Source organism: Gobio gobio (genome assembly GCF_949357685.1).
Source record: "Gobio gobio genome assembly, chromosome: 5".
In the NCBI taxonomy this organism is placed as follows: domain Eukaryota; kingdom Metazoa; phylum Chordata; class Actinopteri; order Cypriniformes; family Gobionidae; genus Gobio; species Gobio gobio.
In genome coordinates this window covers 60,793,875-60,810,125 of record NC_137101.1, presented here as the reverse complement: position 1 = coordinate 60,810,125, position 16,251 = coordinate 60,793,875, and the positions used below count along the sequence as shown (strand labels likewise).

The 16,251-nt window shown below is 39.9% G+C and overlaps 1 protein-coding gene across 2 annotated transcripts in view; it reads left to right on the top strand.

The window, feature by feature from the left end:
- The window catches only part of LOC307127220 (uncharacterized protein), a 31,053-nt gene extending 17,788 nt beyond the window's left edge, over positions 1 to 13,265 (top strand). The window contains exons 2-3 of one of the 2 annotated variants that reach the window (XM_079818335.1): positions 2,872 to 3,037; positions 9,409 to 13,265. In XM_079818335.1, the coding sequence (XP_079674461.1) occupies positions 2,872 to 3,037; positions 9,409 to 10,139 (897 nt within the window). In that variant the 3' untranslated portion in view covers positions 10,140 to 13,265. The remainder of the gene's footprint in view (positions 1 to 2,871; positions 3,038 to 9,408) is intronic. The other variant, XM_079818334.1, reaches the window with a different exon arrangement.
- The last annotated feature ends 2,986 nt before the right edge of the window (positions 13,266 to 16,251 follow it).

Below are 16,251 nucleotides of genomic sequence, written 5' to 3'. Positions count from 1 at the left end.
CGATTTGATTTCGCAACTCAGTCTGGAAACCTGTACATTCATTTCTACTGCTTCTGTTACACTTTTGAGGGAACCAATCACAGGCTGGCTTATCCACCTGGTGCGCTATTGGAGGGTTTGACATAGTGCTGGGCGGTATGACCAAAAATGTTTATCACGGTATTTTTCTAAATTATATCGGTTTCACGGTATATGACAGTTTTTTTTCCCCTATGCATGACTGGGTGTTAATCACATTTTCTACTGATTAAGAGAGGAAATACTGCTGGAGATTGACTAGAAGGCCCTGTTTTACTGTCATGACGAGTGAATATTGTAGAAAAATTCCACACTAGAGTTAATAGGCCTGGTTTACAAAGCCTCACAAAATGATGCTGTGGAGAGACAACAACCAATAAAACACAGACCTGCAACACGCTCCGAGTCAGACTTACAGACACCTGAATATTAAAAGTTGAGTTGAGGGCACCTTAAGCATTTTAAAAATCTAACCTTATATAACAACAAACTGCCAAAATGAGGAAAAACGCGGATATTAGCCATACATTTAAGAGCACTCTATGAACGAATGACACACATCAGTTTAACACAGAAAGAATAAAGCAGTTACTTTTTGCCCATTCTTCTTTGAATTGTCAGTTTATTTATTAATTTGCATCATTGTCTTTTGTGTAGCAGAATCATCCATCCGTGTCAGCGCGTTCGTGATCAGACATACGGTTGTATCAGTGTAATCAGTGCATACATTTCATTTTAATAAGACGTGATGAAATATGCGCGCACACACGCTTCTGGTTCATGTCTAGAGCACTAGAGTTTATGAAATATGTCCATAAAAAATTTAAACGCGCTCGCTCTGGTCTATATCAGTGATCCATGTGGTGAGCGTTGTTAAACCCATCACGGCGCTCACGGCCCTCTCTCGCGCGCAGCGTGTAGTTTGAATTCTCCACAGTAATCAAGGGCTGAATCCGAAATCGAATCCTGAATCCCCCCCCCCCCCCCCCCCCCCCCCCCCCCCATAACCTCAAATATAGCATTATTTGGAGGGGACAGGGCTTTTTAGTGGTGTCCGAAACCCTAGTGGACGTTATTGAGTGCACTCATTCTATCCCATTGCACCGCAATAACGAGTGTACAGCCGATGTACACACATTGCCTGTCCGACTTCACGCACGTTTTCATTCATTCCTTCAAATAAAGTGATAACGTAGGGAACAGTGAATGATAGTATAGGATTCAGCCAAAGGCTGTGCTGTTAATGCGATCTCAACTGTGCTCTGACTGCTCTTACTACAGTTGTTACGTCCACCCCACATCTAGGGGTTTAGGGAGGGAGTAACAAAAGAAAAATTATAATTATAATTACATAAATGAATAAATAAACGTTGAGGAATCTCCTCGTCCACTATCCCAGCTCTTTTCACTCTTATTACACTAGATCACAAACAAAAGATCAGAACAGGAATCTAGTTAACCAGTGTTTTATTAAAGGGGTTAACATAAATTCAGGATTAACATAAGGAACAGAAAACATAAAGCAGATGTAAATAACCAAATCGTCAGGAGAGGGCAAGGCCAAAATAACAAACAAAACAGTCACTTACTAAAGGGTATTAAGTGAACTAAATTCCCTAACAAAGAAAGTTAAACAGAAAGACAATAACTCTTACCTCTCTCCCTAACTGAAAAACATAAACAGGAGTTTTATAAATTGGCGCCCACCTCCCTACACGGTTACAGGACTCACACCGAGTCCAAGTGGCAGAGTCATTGTGAATGCACCACAAATTCACAATAAACAATACACAACTTTGCTCAATCGCAACTAAAGCCACACAGCGTCTGGGTTAGTGGAAAAGGGACTCCTCCCGAGCCTCGTCTCACTGCTCTTTTAGATCCACCACGCTCCCACTAATTAAGATCAGCTGCGGGTCGTTTGGAGCGCTGCATGAGGAGAGAGATAGCGAGAGAGAACAAGAGGGAGGGGAGAAAACACAATCACACTGTTCAACAACAATAACGTCACGGGACGTAACACAGTGCATCAATGAAATGGGTCCCCTCTCAAACAATGACACGCTGCGCCGCGTTCCGAACGTTGTTTAAGCGACATATAGCGGTATCATCAAAATTCATATCATAAAATAAATAAATACCGGTATTCGGTATGAACCGGTATACTGCCCAGCACTAGTTTGACACAATGATTGATAAAGGCCCTGTCCCAAATGGCACACTTCATGTGCACTTTCAGTCTTGTGGACTTACAATGGCTGCTGCGTGCGCGTGTCCGTTAAGTCCATGAGACTGCAGGGTGTCCCATTTATCATTGTAGGTCTCCGAAGGGTGCTCGCGAGCGCCCCCCTTTGAGGTCGATATTTATATTTATATTTATATTATCGCACTTCTGTCGAGCCCACACTGGTGCCCAGACTTCTTCCCGGCAGTCAAAGTGGCATTACGTTGTGAAAGTGCAGACTCAGAAGAAGACTGTGAGGGTGTAGGGTGCCATCCAATTGCGTACCGAGTCATTTAATTTATGCTTGTTTATCACGCCTCTTGTGCAGTAGAAACTACATAGCTGACTCCCCAGACCAATGTTCAATCTTAAATTGAGCTTGGTCTGGTGATAGCCAAACAATAAAAATAAATAAATGTAGCATAAAATGTCTAAATATGAACCTACTAAATAAATTGTGTTCTTTTATTAATTTGTAGTATTTCGAGTGTTTTTAGAGAGTTTTTTGTTGTCTAATCAGGTCAATTAAGTCCATTAACTCTCACTCTGACTGACTCTCTTACCAGTGACTGAACTACTGATTTAGTTTGGATGTGTTTTTTATTTCTGTGATTATTCTTATCTTAAAGATGGCATTTATTAAAGAGGAGAGTGAAGACGTGAAGATTGAAGAAACATTGAAACAAGAAGAAACTGAGGAACAAACAAAGATGGTGTTTATTAAAGAGGAGAGTGAAGACGTGAAGGTTGAAGAAACATTGACATTGAAACATGAAGAAACTGAGGAACAAACAGGTTGGTTTCATTCTCAAAGCTGAACTCAGTCATTTGATCCGTATTCAAATGTCCAGCTCTACAGAAATGAGTGATATGTTTGAAGTAGTGTTAATTTCGTTAACGAAAAATGTTTGTTGAAGAGGAACGTTTGAGCGTTCATTCTTGCGGTTGCCAGATTTCAATTTAAATCCCCAACCAGAGCTTTTCTGTTAAAAGAACACATATTCAAGTCAAGTGTCATTCAGTCGGTCTGTGTTCTGTCTCTTGTGCTGTTTGTGAGACTAAATCTGCCATCAAACCTTAGTGATGAACTGTAATAAATCCATGGATCTCTCGACTATCTGGAATTGTGTTTGCTGAATAACTGCACTTACACAAACTCTGTGTGACAATACAAAGCCTTTTTTTGCTATTGTTTTGATAGAAAACATTAATATGGAATTTCACTGTTTAACATTTTTAGGCCTATATAATAAATAGACTATAATAAATCATTAAACTAGATGAAGTAAAATAAAGCATGTGTATGGGTCGACATTCTCTTGATTTGTGCTTATAGGTCAAAGTGCAACTATACTGTCCTCCCTTCATGTATGATCATTGTGAAGTTTGACAGCAAGTTAAACTTCAGCATTTATTATCTTGATGACTCAACAATGGATCAGAGTGAAACTAAAAGAAAATACAATCTCCAATTATACATATGACTAAACATAGCTTCAAATGACACAAATTATACAGATTGCAGTTATGCTGTTTATAAACATGAGCATAAATATAGCTGCAAGCAGCAATACCGGGGCCAAGCGCAAAGAAGAAGACAAGACATGCCAAAATGGCTGGCAGTGTCAGATCAACTGGAGCAATGAGCAATTAATCACGTTTTAAGATGATTTTAAGCAAAAGGCTGAAAATGCATTGTAGTCTGAGAGTGTCAGACCAACTGCAACAATTAACAATTATACAGTTTAAGAAGATTAGGCAAAATGGCTGAAATATCATATATTGAGTCACTGATAATGTAAGTTAATGGTTTATCACTTTTGACCAATAGGTGGCACAGATACGAAATTGATGTGGTGTGGTCAGAATAAGGGAACAATGACACATGCAAAGTTTGATGCCAATATGTATAAGCATTGCAGAGATACAGCCTCAAGAGTAATTTTGGCATGATGGCTCAACTTCGTCGCTGCGGTTTACAAAAACGGTTTCATCTATTGATGCAAAATCCCTAACTTTTTGTTGACACTGTCTGAAGATGATACGATTCGATTTTGGTGGAAATTGGACAAACGGTCTAGGATGAGTTTGAAAAAGTAGGTTTTGATCAAATAAGAACATTGAGGACAGGATGTTTGACCAAATATGGAAAAATTAGTATCTCTGTTCTCGGCATGAGCCAATGACTGTATTATGACCAGTTTCATTAAACTAGGCTAATTTAATCAAAAGTTATTAGCATGTTTGTAAATTTTGTTATAACCTCTGACCACAAGGTGGCACTGCCCCAAAACGTTTTGAGTACCTTCAAAGCATGGTGCGGAAGACATGATTTTTGGACAAACAGTTCAAAAGTTATACGCAAAAATAGCCATTTTTTGTATCTCCGGACCAGTAGGTGGCGCTGCGCCGAAACGCTGCATGTTGCTTCAAGTCATGCTTTTGATGACATATACCAAGATTGGTTTGAATACGATAAAGCGTTGTGGAGATATTGCCTTAAGAGTGTTTTTGCAACCGCTACGTAAAATTTGTTTGCGCGTTTATCGCAAATGATTTGACGAATCAACTTGATTTGCAAGATTTTTTGTCAGCATGGTCTGAAGATGATCTGGTTAAATTTTCGTGCAAATCGGATGAACCGTCTAGGACGAGTTCGTAAAAGTAGGTTTTTCGGTTAATTAAAAATGGCGGGAAAATTACCATGGCGGAAAATGACGTCATAGGTTGCAATCGAATCGTCTTGAGCCAAGGAATCAGAGGTAAAAAGAATTTTGTTTCTAGCCCTTATGGTTCAAAAGTTATTAGCATAAACATGAGTCAAATTTTGGACTGATGGTGGCGCTAGAGGGATTGAGTTTGAGACTCCAAATTTGCTACGGTGACATGCCAGACTGTCCTCTATTAGTGTGCCAAATTTCACAACTTTTTACCATACGGTTCTATGGGCTGCCATAGACTTCGTGGCGGAAGAAGAAGAAGAAGAAGAAGAAGAAGAAGAAGATGAATAATAATAATAAGAACGGGAACGGTTTCAATAGGTGCCTTCGCACCTTCGGTGCTTGGCCCCTAAAAAGTAGATAAAAAACTTACAGCTATTACTCTTCAAAACTTCCAAAAGCAAGGATTGATGAGGATTATCCAAGAAACCACCCAGTTTCAACAACATGCACCAAACATGATCCCAGCTGCTCAATTCCTGCTATATATTACCCTGCAGTTTCTGAAATGTCCACTACATGGCAGTTCCAAAACAAATTTAACATTAGGCATCACTATAATACAATTTCAGTCCTTTTTAGAACAAAGCAAAATGACCTGTGAGATCTGTGGTCTGTAGAATCTTTTGGTTGTACCTTGAGAAGTCATAACCTCAATTTTCCTTACACATCTGTCGGTGCTTGGGAATGTATTGGTGATCATTGCCTTAGGCCAATCATTGCAAGAAAGGGTACTGTCTTTCAAGAGGACAATATCTCCAATTTGAAGATTGGTGTGTGATTCAGTCTATTTGCATCTATGTTGCAAGATGGGGAGGTACTCTTGTTTCCAGTGGGTCTATACTTTTCTCCATTGACTTCCATAAAGACCTTTGTCTAAGAAATTGCAGTTAGGAACTCCAAGGGGAGACACTGAAGACGCTGTTCAGGATCGGGCCACTATCCATCATTCCGTGAACCTCCCAGACTCCCTGTATCCGTCAAGAGACCTGAGACAACCCGTTTCCTCCCAGAGCCCTGTGACGTCTCCAGTCTCTTTCCAAAGCCTGGTGAGAACCCCTGTGTCCGATTACAGCCCCGAAGAGGGTCAAAGAGAGGCTCCAGTCCGCAACGAACGTCCCAAGAAGCCTTCAGCCCACAACGAATGTCCAGAGATGGCTGCAGCCTGCAACGAAAGTCCAGAGTGGACTGTTTCCATCCCCCAGAGAGGGCTTCTTCAGTTCCACAGAGTCCAGAGAGAACTTCTTCAGTTCCGCAGAGGCCACAGAGGATGTCTGCCATTCCCCAGAGTCCAGAGAGGACTTACTTCAGTTCCGCAGAGGCTACAGAGGATGTCTGCCATTCCCCAGAGTCCAGAGAGGACTTCTTCCATACCTCAGAGTCCAGAGAGGACTTCTTCAGTGCCCCAGAGTCCAAAGAGGACTTCATCCTCCGTCCAAGGTCCAGTGAAAGCCCCGGTTCCGCCCGGTTATCCTGAAGACCCACCCAGCCTCCCTCTCCCGCCTCCGCTCATCTACGTCCTTCCTGCCCTTCTTCAACCTCTTTCTGTCAGCCCCTCCACTCACTTTGCATTCACCTTCAGAGTGGGGTGGTCGCCGTGGGTCTGCCAGTCCGCAACTACATCTGGGCTGGTGGATCCATGGTTTCTGCCCCTCTGGCCTCCACAACCAGGACTCCACCTCAGCCTGTTGATCCTCTGAGGCTGCCCTGGCTCGTACCTCCCTCTGCTCCGCCATGGACCACCAGTTCCGCCAGTCTCCCTCGCCCCTCCGATGTTGTCTTGGTTGCTCTTTGACCCACCTTCGCTTATGGACTCTACGTGTCAGGCTGCACCTCCATCCATTTGGCTCAGTTGGGCTCCTCACTCCCTCCAACTCCATTTTGGGGCTCAGTCACTCCAGCTCCACAGTGGCCTGCTGTGTCCCTGCCGTTGCCTCAGTCGCCGCAGCCGAGGTCATCGCCAGACCCCGCCAGATCTTCGGTGTCACCGGGGTGCGTTTGCTACGGTCAGTTTAGCCAGTTTGTCTGTTTCCAGATCTGGGGCCCAGTTAGTCAAGGTTCAACTCTAAGACTATGTGCCATATTACTAGAGAGAAGAGCGGCACCATCCGAGGATGGATGAATACTATCTCTTCTTGACAGGCCAGGGGCCTCATTTATAAACGTTGCGTACGCACAAAAGAAGGCGTACGCCGCTCTCTACGCAATAATTGGTATTTATAAAAAGCAAACTTGATGGGAAAATGTGCGGTCCTTCACCCAAGCTCTGACCCAGGCGTACGCACAAAAACGGGTGAAATGAGAAATGGCGACACCGTCGGCAGATGGAAGAAACACGTGAAAGTGTGTGAAACTGTAGACCGTTGTGTAAAAGAAATGGCAATAGGCTACTGCCTCTCAATAACATGAAGACTTCACAAAGCAAGTCTTACAATTTACAGCCTACACGAACACCCGTTTGATCGATCTACAGTGTAAAAAAAACAAAATCAAATGAAAATTAAAACAGAAATGAAAATTAACACATATTTGTGAAATATGTTCTGCAATAATATTGGCATGTTATGCAATTCATCCTCATAAATAATATGGTAAACAGAATGAAATAATGTACAAAACTGATATTCTCGTCAATGTGTCCGTCTGGCGGAGCAGATATAGATGCAATTAGATAGACAGACAGACAATTAGGGAGATATATAAATAGATAGATAAATAGATGTATTTATTGTCCACTGGGGAAAGTTGTTTTCATTGTAAAAAAATGATTCATCAGCTACGGAATCATGGTAGGCTATTCATGCATATGCCTTTAGTTTGTTTTATTTTTTTAAAAATAACGTATGACGTTTGTCTCAACCATTCAGAAAGCTGCAAGAAATTACATTTGCACTGAACTATTTCCCATTTCCACGTAGATTATAACCGACATCTGTAGCTTGTCAGATGCAATTAAATGGATGGAAATAAAATGCCCCATCACAATGCGTAATGACGCACAATGGCTGATCTTGCGCTCTTAGAAGATGTGGCAAATGGAAGGATTCGTAGTGAGCGCATTTTCAGACAGCAAGAAGACTTGCTGGCAAACGAGGACACACTCTGGCGATGGAACCATTTCTTTTTTATTTCGGCCATGGTCCGAGGTTGTGATGCTACATCAATTATGGCGTCTGCAACCTTTTGCCACTCAAGTGCCTTTTTGGCATTAGTAGCCTAATGCCCACACTGTGCCCTCCAAAACAACATTTTTCTCCTCTTTTCCACCTCGCCAACGATAACTTACGAAACATTGAGTGAAGTTACGTTTTTTTTATTTCCTCTCTGTGTTTGCCATGATTTTTGTAATCGATGAATATTAACTTGTGGGCGTTTCAGGGACTATTTATGGGCAACTATGGGCGTGACACGAAGCCGCAAAAGCTGTGCTAAATTTAGAATTGATTGTGATTTATTAAGGGAAAACTGCGTAGGATGTGCGTGCGCACGGTTTTATAAATCCAAATATTTCTGTGCGTACGCACGTCCTATGTTTCATCCGTACGCCACTTCTGACGCAAATCCTACGCAAAGTTTTATAAATGAGGCCCCAGGTCTGCCCCAAAAATCTTTTCCAATTGTCTATGAACCATTTGTTATTCTGTAGACACTACTTAGACAACCAGCCATTGAGTGAGGACAGTCTGCAAAGTATCTCATCACTTGCAAGCTTTGGTGATCTCTGACTGGCGAAGTCGAACATAATTAGTGCTGATGTGAATAATAATCTTAGAGAATGTACAATTAGCATTAGAGCGGTGTTTTGACGACTATGCCGTCTCTCAGTTGCTTGGCTGCACAAGCTCTGTTGTTTCTGGAACTAAAAGTTCAAAAAGCTTCAAAATGTTGTCCTCATCATCACTTTTGTTGCTATTTAACTAATGTGACTTGACTTAACAATTTGTTAATGCCTTATTCTCTGTCAGTATAAATATGCATAATTATTTATTGTGTCTGTTATTAACTTACTGGATGGGCCAGAGACTCAGAATGGATAGTGTCTCTTGAAATGGTATATTTCCCCTTTTTATTGAGGAGTGTTGTAATTTGGTGCTTTTCATTTCCAGTACTGGGTTTGGCTGTTGACAACAGAGGTGGCACATGGTTAAAACAGTGACTTTAAAATTTTTTCAGTGCATTGATCACATTCCGAAACACTGCAATAACCCCTGTGGCAGTTTCCTGAACACAGAATCCAAACATAAATTGAAGGGTTATGAATTGAAAGGGTTAAGAATATTGAAAAAAGGTTCTGAGATCAAATGTAACCCCTCTTACTGTAGCTTAGTGTGTATAGGCTCTAGTACTACATGTTTTTTTTGTTTTGATGCCTTAAATGTTTTAATGTCTTGATGTCTGTTGTTTTGTGCCATTAAACTGGGGTTAACTTGTTTTTGTCTCTTTTAGATCTGATGGCACTGAAAGTGGAGAGTCAAGAGCTAAATGACATAGAAGAGAAAGATCCATATAAGCAACATCATGATTTCATAGCTGGAGAAAAATCTTTTAGTTGCTCACAGACTGAAAAGATTTCCTCACAAAAAATCACTCTAAAGCCTGGAAAGAGTTTAATTGAAAAACAACAACTTATAGTCCACTGTAATATTCACACTGGAGAGAAGCCGTTCACCTGCCAACAGTGTGGAAAGAGTTTTACTCAAAAAGGAAACTTGGAGAAACACATGAGAATTCACACTGGAGAGAAGCCTTACACCTGCCAAGAGTGTGGAAAGAGTTTCACTCACATAGCGAATCTTAAAGCCCACATGAGAGTTCACACTGGAGAGAAGCCTTTCACCTGCCAACAGTGTGGAAAGAGTTTTACTCATAAGGGAAGCATTGAGGAACACATGAGAATTCACACGGGAGAGAAGCCTTACACCTGCCAAGAGTGTGGAAAGAGTTTCACTCAAAGAGGGCAAATTAAAGCCCACATGAGGATTCACACGGGAGAGAAGCCTTTCACCTGCCAACAGTGTGGAAAGAGTTTCACTCGAAAACAACATCTTAAAGGCCACACAAGAGTTCACACTGGAGAGAAGCCTTACACCTGCCAACAATGTGGAAACAGTTTCACTCAAAAAGGGCATCTTAAAGCCCACACGAGAGTTCACATTGGAAAGAAGCCTTTCACATGAATAATACAAAGTACAATAACTCAAAAAGAAATAACAAAGTTCCAATAAAAAGATATACAGGTGCTAGTCATAAAATTAGGATATCATCAAAAAGTTGATTTATTTTACTAATTCCATTTAAAAAGTGAAACTTGTATATTATATTCATTTATTACACACAGACTGATATATTTCAAATGTTTATATCTTTTCATTTTGATGATTATAACTGACAACTAAGGAAAATCCCAAATTCAGTATCTCAGAAAATTTGAATATTGTGAAAAGGCTCAATATTAAAGACACCTGGTGCCACACTCTAATCAGCTAATTAACTCAAAACACCTCTAAAGGCCTTTTAAATGGTCTCTCAGTCTAGTTCTGGAGGCTACACAATCATGGGGAAGACTGCTGACTTGACAGTTGTCCAAAAGACGATCATTGACACCTTGCACAAGGAGGGCAAGACACAAAAGGTCATTGCAAAAGAGGCTGGCTGTTCACAGAGCTCTGTGTCCAAGCACATTAATAGAGAGGCAAAGGGGAAGGAAAAGATGTGGTAGAAAAAAGTGTACAAGCAATAGGTATAACTGCACCCTGGAGAGGATGGTGAAACAAAACCCATTCAAAAATGTGGGAGTGATTCACAAAGAGTGGACTGGAGCTGGAGTCAGTGCTTCAAGAACCACTATGCACAGACGTATGCAAGACGGGTTTCAGCTGTCGCATTCCTTGTGTCAAGCCACTCTTGAACAACAGACAGCGTCAGAAGCATCTCGCCTGTGCTAAAGACAAAAAGGAAAAAAAGTGGTCCAAAGTTTGTTCTCTGATGAAAGTAAATTTTGCATCTCCTTTGGAAATCAGGGTCCCAGAGTCTGGAGGAAGAGAAGAGAGGCACACAATCCACATTGCTTGAGGTCCAGTGTAAAGTTTCCACAGTCAGTGATGGTTTGGGGTGCCATGTCATCTGCTGGTGTTGGTCCACTGTGTTTTCTGAGGTCCAAGGTCAACGCAGCCGTATACCAGGAAGTTTTAGAGCACTTCATGCTTCCTACTGCTGACCAACTTTATTGAGATGCAGATTTCATTTTCCAACAGGACTGGGCACCTGCACACAGTGTCAAAGCAACCAGTACCTGGTTTAAGGACCATGTTATCCCTGTTCTTAATTGGCCAGCAAACTCGCCTGACCTTAACTCCATAGAAAATCTATGGGGTATTGTGAAGAGGAAGATGCGATATGCCAGACCCAACAATGCAGAAGAGCTGAAGGCCACTATCAGAGCAACCTGGGCTCTCATAACACCTGAGTAGTGCCACAGACTGATCTCCTTATGCCACGCCGCATTGCTGCAGGAATTCAGGCAAAAGGAGCCCCAACTAAGTATTGAGTGCTGTACATGCTCATACTTTTCATGTTCATACTTTTCAGTTGGCCAAGATTTCTAAAAATCCTTTCTTTGTATCAGTGTTAATATAACCTTTTTTCACTGACGAAAACGAGACGTTTTATAACTAAATAAAAACTAATGTTGGATGACAAAAACTATGACGAAAATCAACTGTCATTTTCGTCAGCAAATAAAAACGAGACGAAAATGTTAGGGAGGGACGACTATTTTAGAGATCCAGTCAGAACTGATATCCTGTGTTAACAGATGCGCACATGATTTGAATCACAGTTCCGTGTGGGTTTTAGTTGACCGTGAACTTGGTCTTATCTTTCATTAACACCTTTAACTTCAGCCAGCTCTCCCCCTTATGCCTGTAAATAGTTTCGCTGTTAGGCAGAATACCCTGCATTTAACCTCAACTAACTGAGCACATATACACTTCTAAAATCTAAAGAATAAAGAATAATTTATTTTTCAAAAGTCATACACTTCTAAATACTACTGGAGATATATAATAGTCCATACGGAAATGTAATATATGACATATATGTCCCTATATCGCAAATGACGCCGTCATATATGCTAAATATAAGACAATATATTGCTATCACATGTATACATATCTCTAGATATATGTTGATATAAGTTTATAACATATATACATTTTCCATATTAAATTAGTATATTGACATATATTAATACGATATATATGACTATTGTTTATAAAATATTGTATGTTATGACCATATATGTCACCGATATGTTTAATTTATATATGCCCATTTATTTAAACAACATACATACATTTTATATGCCTATGGTTTCCTTATTAATTCATTCCTTCTTTTCCTTATTTGAACAGCTTGAACTTTTAACAAGTCTACACAATCCACATTTCATTAAAAAAGTTTTTTTTATATACATATATACAACCCCAAATCAGAAAAAGTTGGGACAGTATGGAAAACGCAAAAAAAAAAAAGAAGTGATTTCTAAATTTACTTTGACTTGTATTTCATTGCAGACAATGTGAACACAAAATATTTCATGTTTTGTCTGGTCAACTTCATGTCATTCAGACCTGCAACACATTTAAAAAAAAGTTGGGACAGGAGCAATTTAGGGCTAGTAATGAGGTAAAATGGTTAAATAATAATGTGATTTGAAACAGGTGATGTCAACAGGTGATTGTAATTATGATTTGGTACAAAAGCAGCATCCAAGAAAGGTCTAATCCTTTAGGAGCAAAGATGGGCCGAGGATCGCCAGTTTACCAACAAATATGTGAGAAAATTATTGAAATGTTTAAAAACAATGTTCCTCAAAGAAAGATAGGAAGAGATTTGGATATTTCACATTCAACAGTGCATAACATAATTAAAAGATTCAAGGAATCTGGAGGAATTTCAGTGCGTAAAGGACAAGGGCGCAAACCTAAGCTGAACAACCGTGATCGGTGATCCAGAAATTTCCTGGAACCACCAGGGGCCAACTAGGGGTAGCTAGAAATCAAAAGATCACTGAGCTGAGGACATCCAAAAAGACTCAAACTTAAAAAAAAAATTACAGGCTGTATCATATACCTGTTGGTGGATTTTCATGTTCTGTGCTGTTTTATTTGTTACTTGTTTTGTTGTAATATTGTATTTATATATAATAAAGTTGTGTGTTCAGTAGTTTTCTAATTTTGCGCAGCTTATTTTTTCTTTTTATTTTAAAACTGTTTTAATAAAGTTTAAATGTTTTAAATGTTTTACTGTATTACTTATTTTTTGCTAACTGCACCGTTTAACATTTAAGGCTTAGGCATGTCATATGTATTGCATTGCAAGTGTGTAAATACACATCCATAACCTATATTTAAAAAATATGTACGAAATTAATGAAAGCATGTCATTTATATATTCCATATACATTTATCAAAAATATATTTTATATATTTCATTTTAAATGTAAAATATATAATAATACTATATAAAAACATATATTAGGGACAAATATGTAATATGTATGCAAGCAATATGCTATGCATATATGTGTAGTTTGTATATTGAACATATATATAAAGAAATATATGTCATGTATATTGATAATTATATATGTGACATATATATAAGATACTGTATTATACATACATAAAATATATGGGCTAGTTTTATATGTCAATATATGAAATTGTTCCATTTTCTAATAGGTTTTATATATGGGCAGATATATATGTACATATATGTTTTCACTTTCTATGTGGATATATTTAATATATGTATATTTCATATATGTACATATATTACATTTCCGTATGGGAGATTCCCCCTACAAAAGTAAATCATGATAATAACACATTTCATCCTAATTATTAGGCAAGTTTGGATAGTCTTGAGTGTCTAGAGATCCAAACTTCTCTCGTAACTTAAACATTTCACAATGTGAGCATTCAAAATCACTATCAAACACAAGATGTTTAATATCATCTGTCATCCGTTTGTTTATTTTCTCCATTTGCCTGATTAGTCTAGTTAATTGTTTTCGCCTGGTAGCTCGTCCTGGCTTGAGCGAATCCATCCTTTTGGATGGTTTTGAATGTCCGTTTGTCTTGCTTTTCTTCTTTCCGGCGCTGTCTGTCATGTTCTATGCTGCATCGTTCTGTTAGCAAATCATCCATAAATAGTTCACTTGTATTGAGCACCTTTATCAGTCCTCTGTCATTTCTGAGAGCACGTGTGACCGGAGATTCCTGGGAATTTGTAAATTGTAATTGTCCATTTCTGGCCAAATCAACAAAATACACGTGGGGTTACCCAACGGGGGAGCCATGCACATGGAGGCACCTAGCCTAACACGAGGGCTGACCGAGCGGGCATGCCCTCTGGTGTCGGCATCAACAGTGCTGGAGGAACTCAGGGCTTCAGGGGAAACTCACCTGAGGAAATATCGCACGTATCCAGTCTGTGGAGTGGAACGGCGAGCAAGCGTGCCACGTTCCACGTTGGTGCTTTGGGCGGTGGACAGGGGTCAGCATGGGCACCCTGACTGGTCAGCGGCTGTGCCGCCCCATTCACAACAGACTGGGATGCACTGTGTATTATGACACCTTTCTATCAGAACTAGGGTTGCCACCTTCAGTGTGGCAAAATAAGGGACACCCATTTACGACTACCCCCCCCCCCTTCAAAAAAAAAAAAACAACCTAAAAAACAATTCCCTAAAGGACAGAAATAAAGAATACATCACGAAATGATTACTTCAACATTGACAACTTGACAGCTCAACAATAAACCATAAGAAAACATGAGATCAAGTATGTGAACTTGCAACAGAACACCTTTATATTATTTTACATTTGATTATTTTATTTATTTCTAAAGAACTCTTCAGTAGCCTATGTGGTGCACTTTAAAGGGATAGTTAAAAAAAGTGATTACTGGTTCAGAATGACTGCTTAAAGGAACAGTTCACCCAAAATGAAAATTCTGTCATCATTTACTCGCCCTCATGAGAGTAAAAACCTGCATGAGTTTCTTTGTTCTGCTGAACACAAAAGAAGATATTACGAAGAAAGTTTGTAACCAGGCTGCTTTGGGGCACCATGTGTCCAATATAACAAAGAAATGTATACATGTTTGGAACAACTTGAGGGTGAGTAAATGACAGAATTTTCATTTTTGGGTGATTTATCCCTTTAAGCAGTCATTCTGAACCAGTTATCACTTTTTGAATTTCAATTTTTTTTTTAAATCTCATAAACTTTATATGACAGGATTATTTATTATGTATGATTAATATAGCCTAAATTATAAATTAATATAAATATTTATTAGGCTCTAATATATTAATTAACCGGTCTAAAAAATAATAATTCTGTCTGCCAAGCTCTAATGTATGGAATATTATATTAATATATTATCCATTAAAAAAAAACTATAGGCCTATACCTTTAAAAGCACGGATGTGTGTGTAGACCGGTCTGTCAGTGCTGCTGCTTTAAGACACTGAAATGCTTCTCATAAAGTGTGCAGTTGGCCTGAGGTTCATCATGAGTTACTGGACAGACCCATTGATACCTTTTTGATATTCAGCCCTGGAGATCCTCTTGCGTTCAAACGGTGGACGCGACGCGAGCTCGACATGTTTTTAAAAAAACGCGCAAGTTTACAGACACACTGGCACAGCGCATGTTCTCGAGACTCCGCCCATGTATGGACCGGTGTAAAATACGGAATCGTCCCGTATTTACAAGCAAAATGACGCGTCCCGTATCAAACCAATACGGGACGCGTCATTTTGCTTGTAAATACGGGACGATTCCGTATTTTACGGGACGGGTGGCAACCCTAATCAGAACCAGCATTAACTTCTTGAGCAATTTGAGCTACAGTAGCTCGTTTGTTTGATCGGACAACACGGGCCAGTCTTCGCTCCCCACGTGCATCAATGCGCCTTGGCCACCCATGACCCTGTCGCCGGTTCACCACTTTTAATAGATACTGACCACTGCAGACTGGAAACACACCACCACAATTTGGCCCTTGTCAAACTCGCTCAAACCCTTACACTTGCCCATTTGTTCTCCTTCTAACACATCAACTTCGAGGACAAAATGTTCAGGTGCGGCTGTGGCTCAGTGGTTCATGTAGGTTGTCTACTAACCGGAAGGTTGGTGTTTCAATCACTGGTTCCACCTGACCAAGTGTCGAGGTGTCCGTGAGCAAGACACCTAACCCCAGCTGCTCCCGACGAGC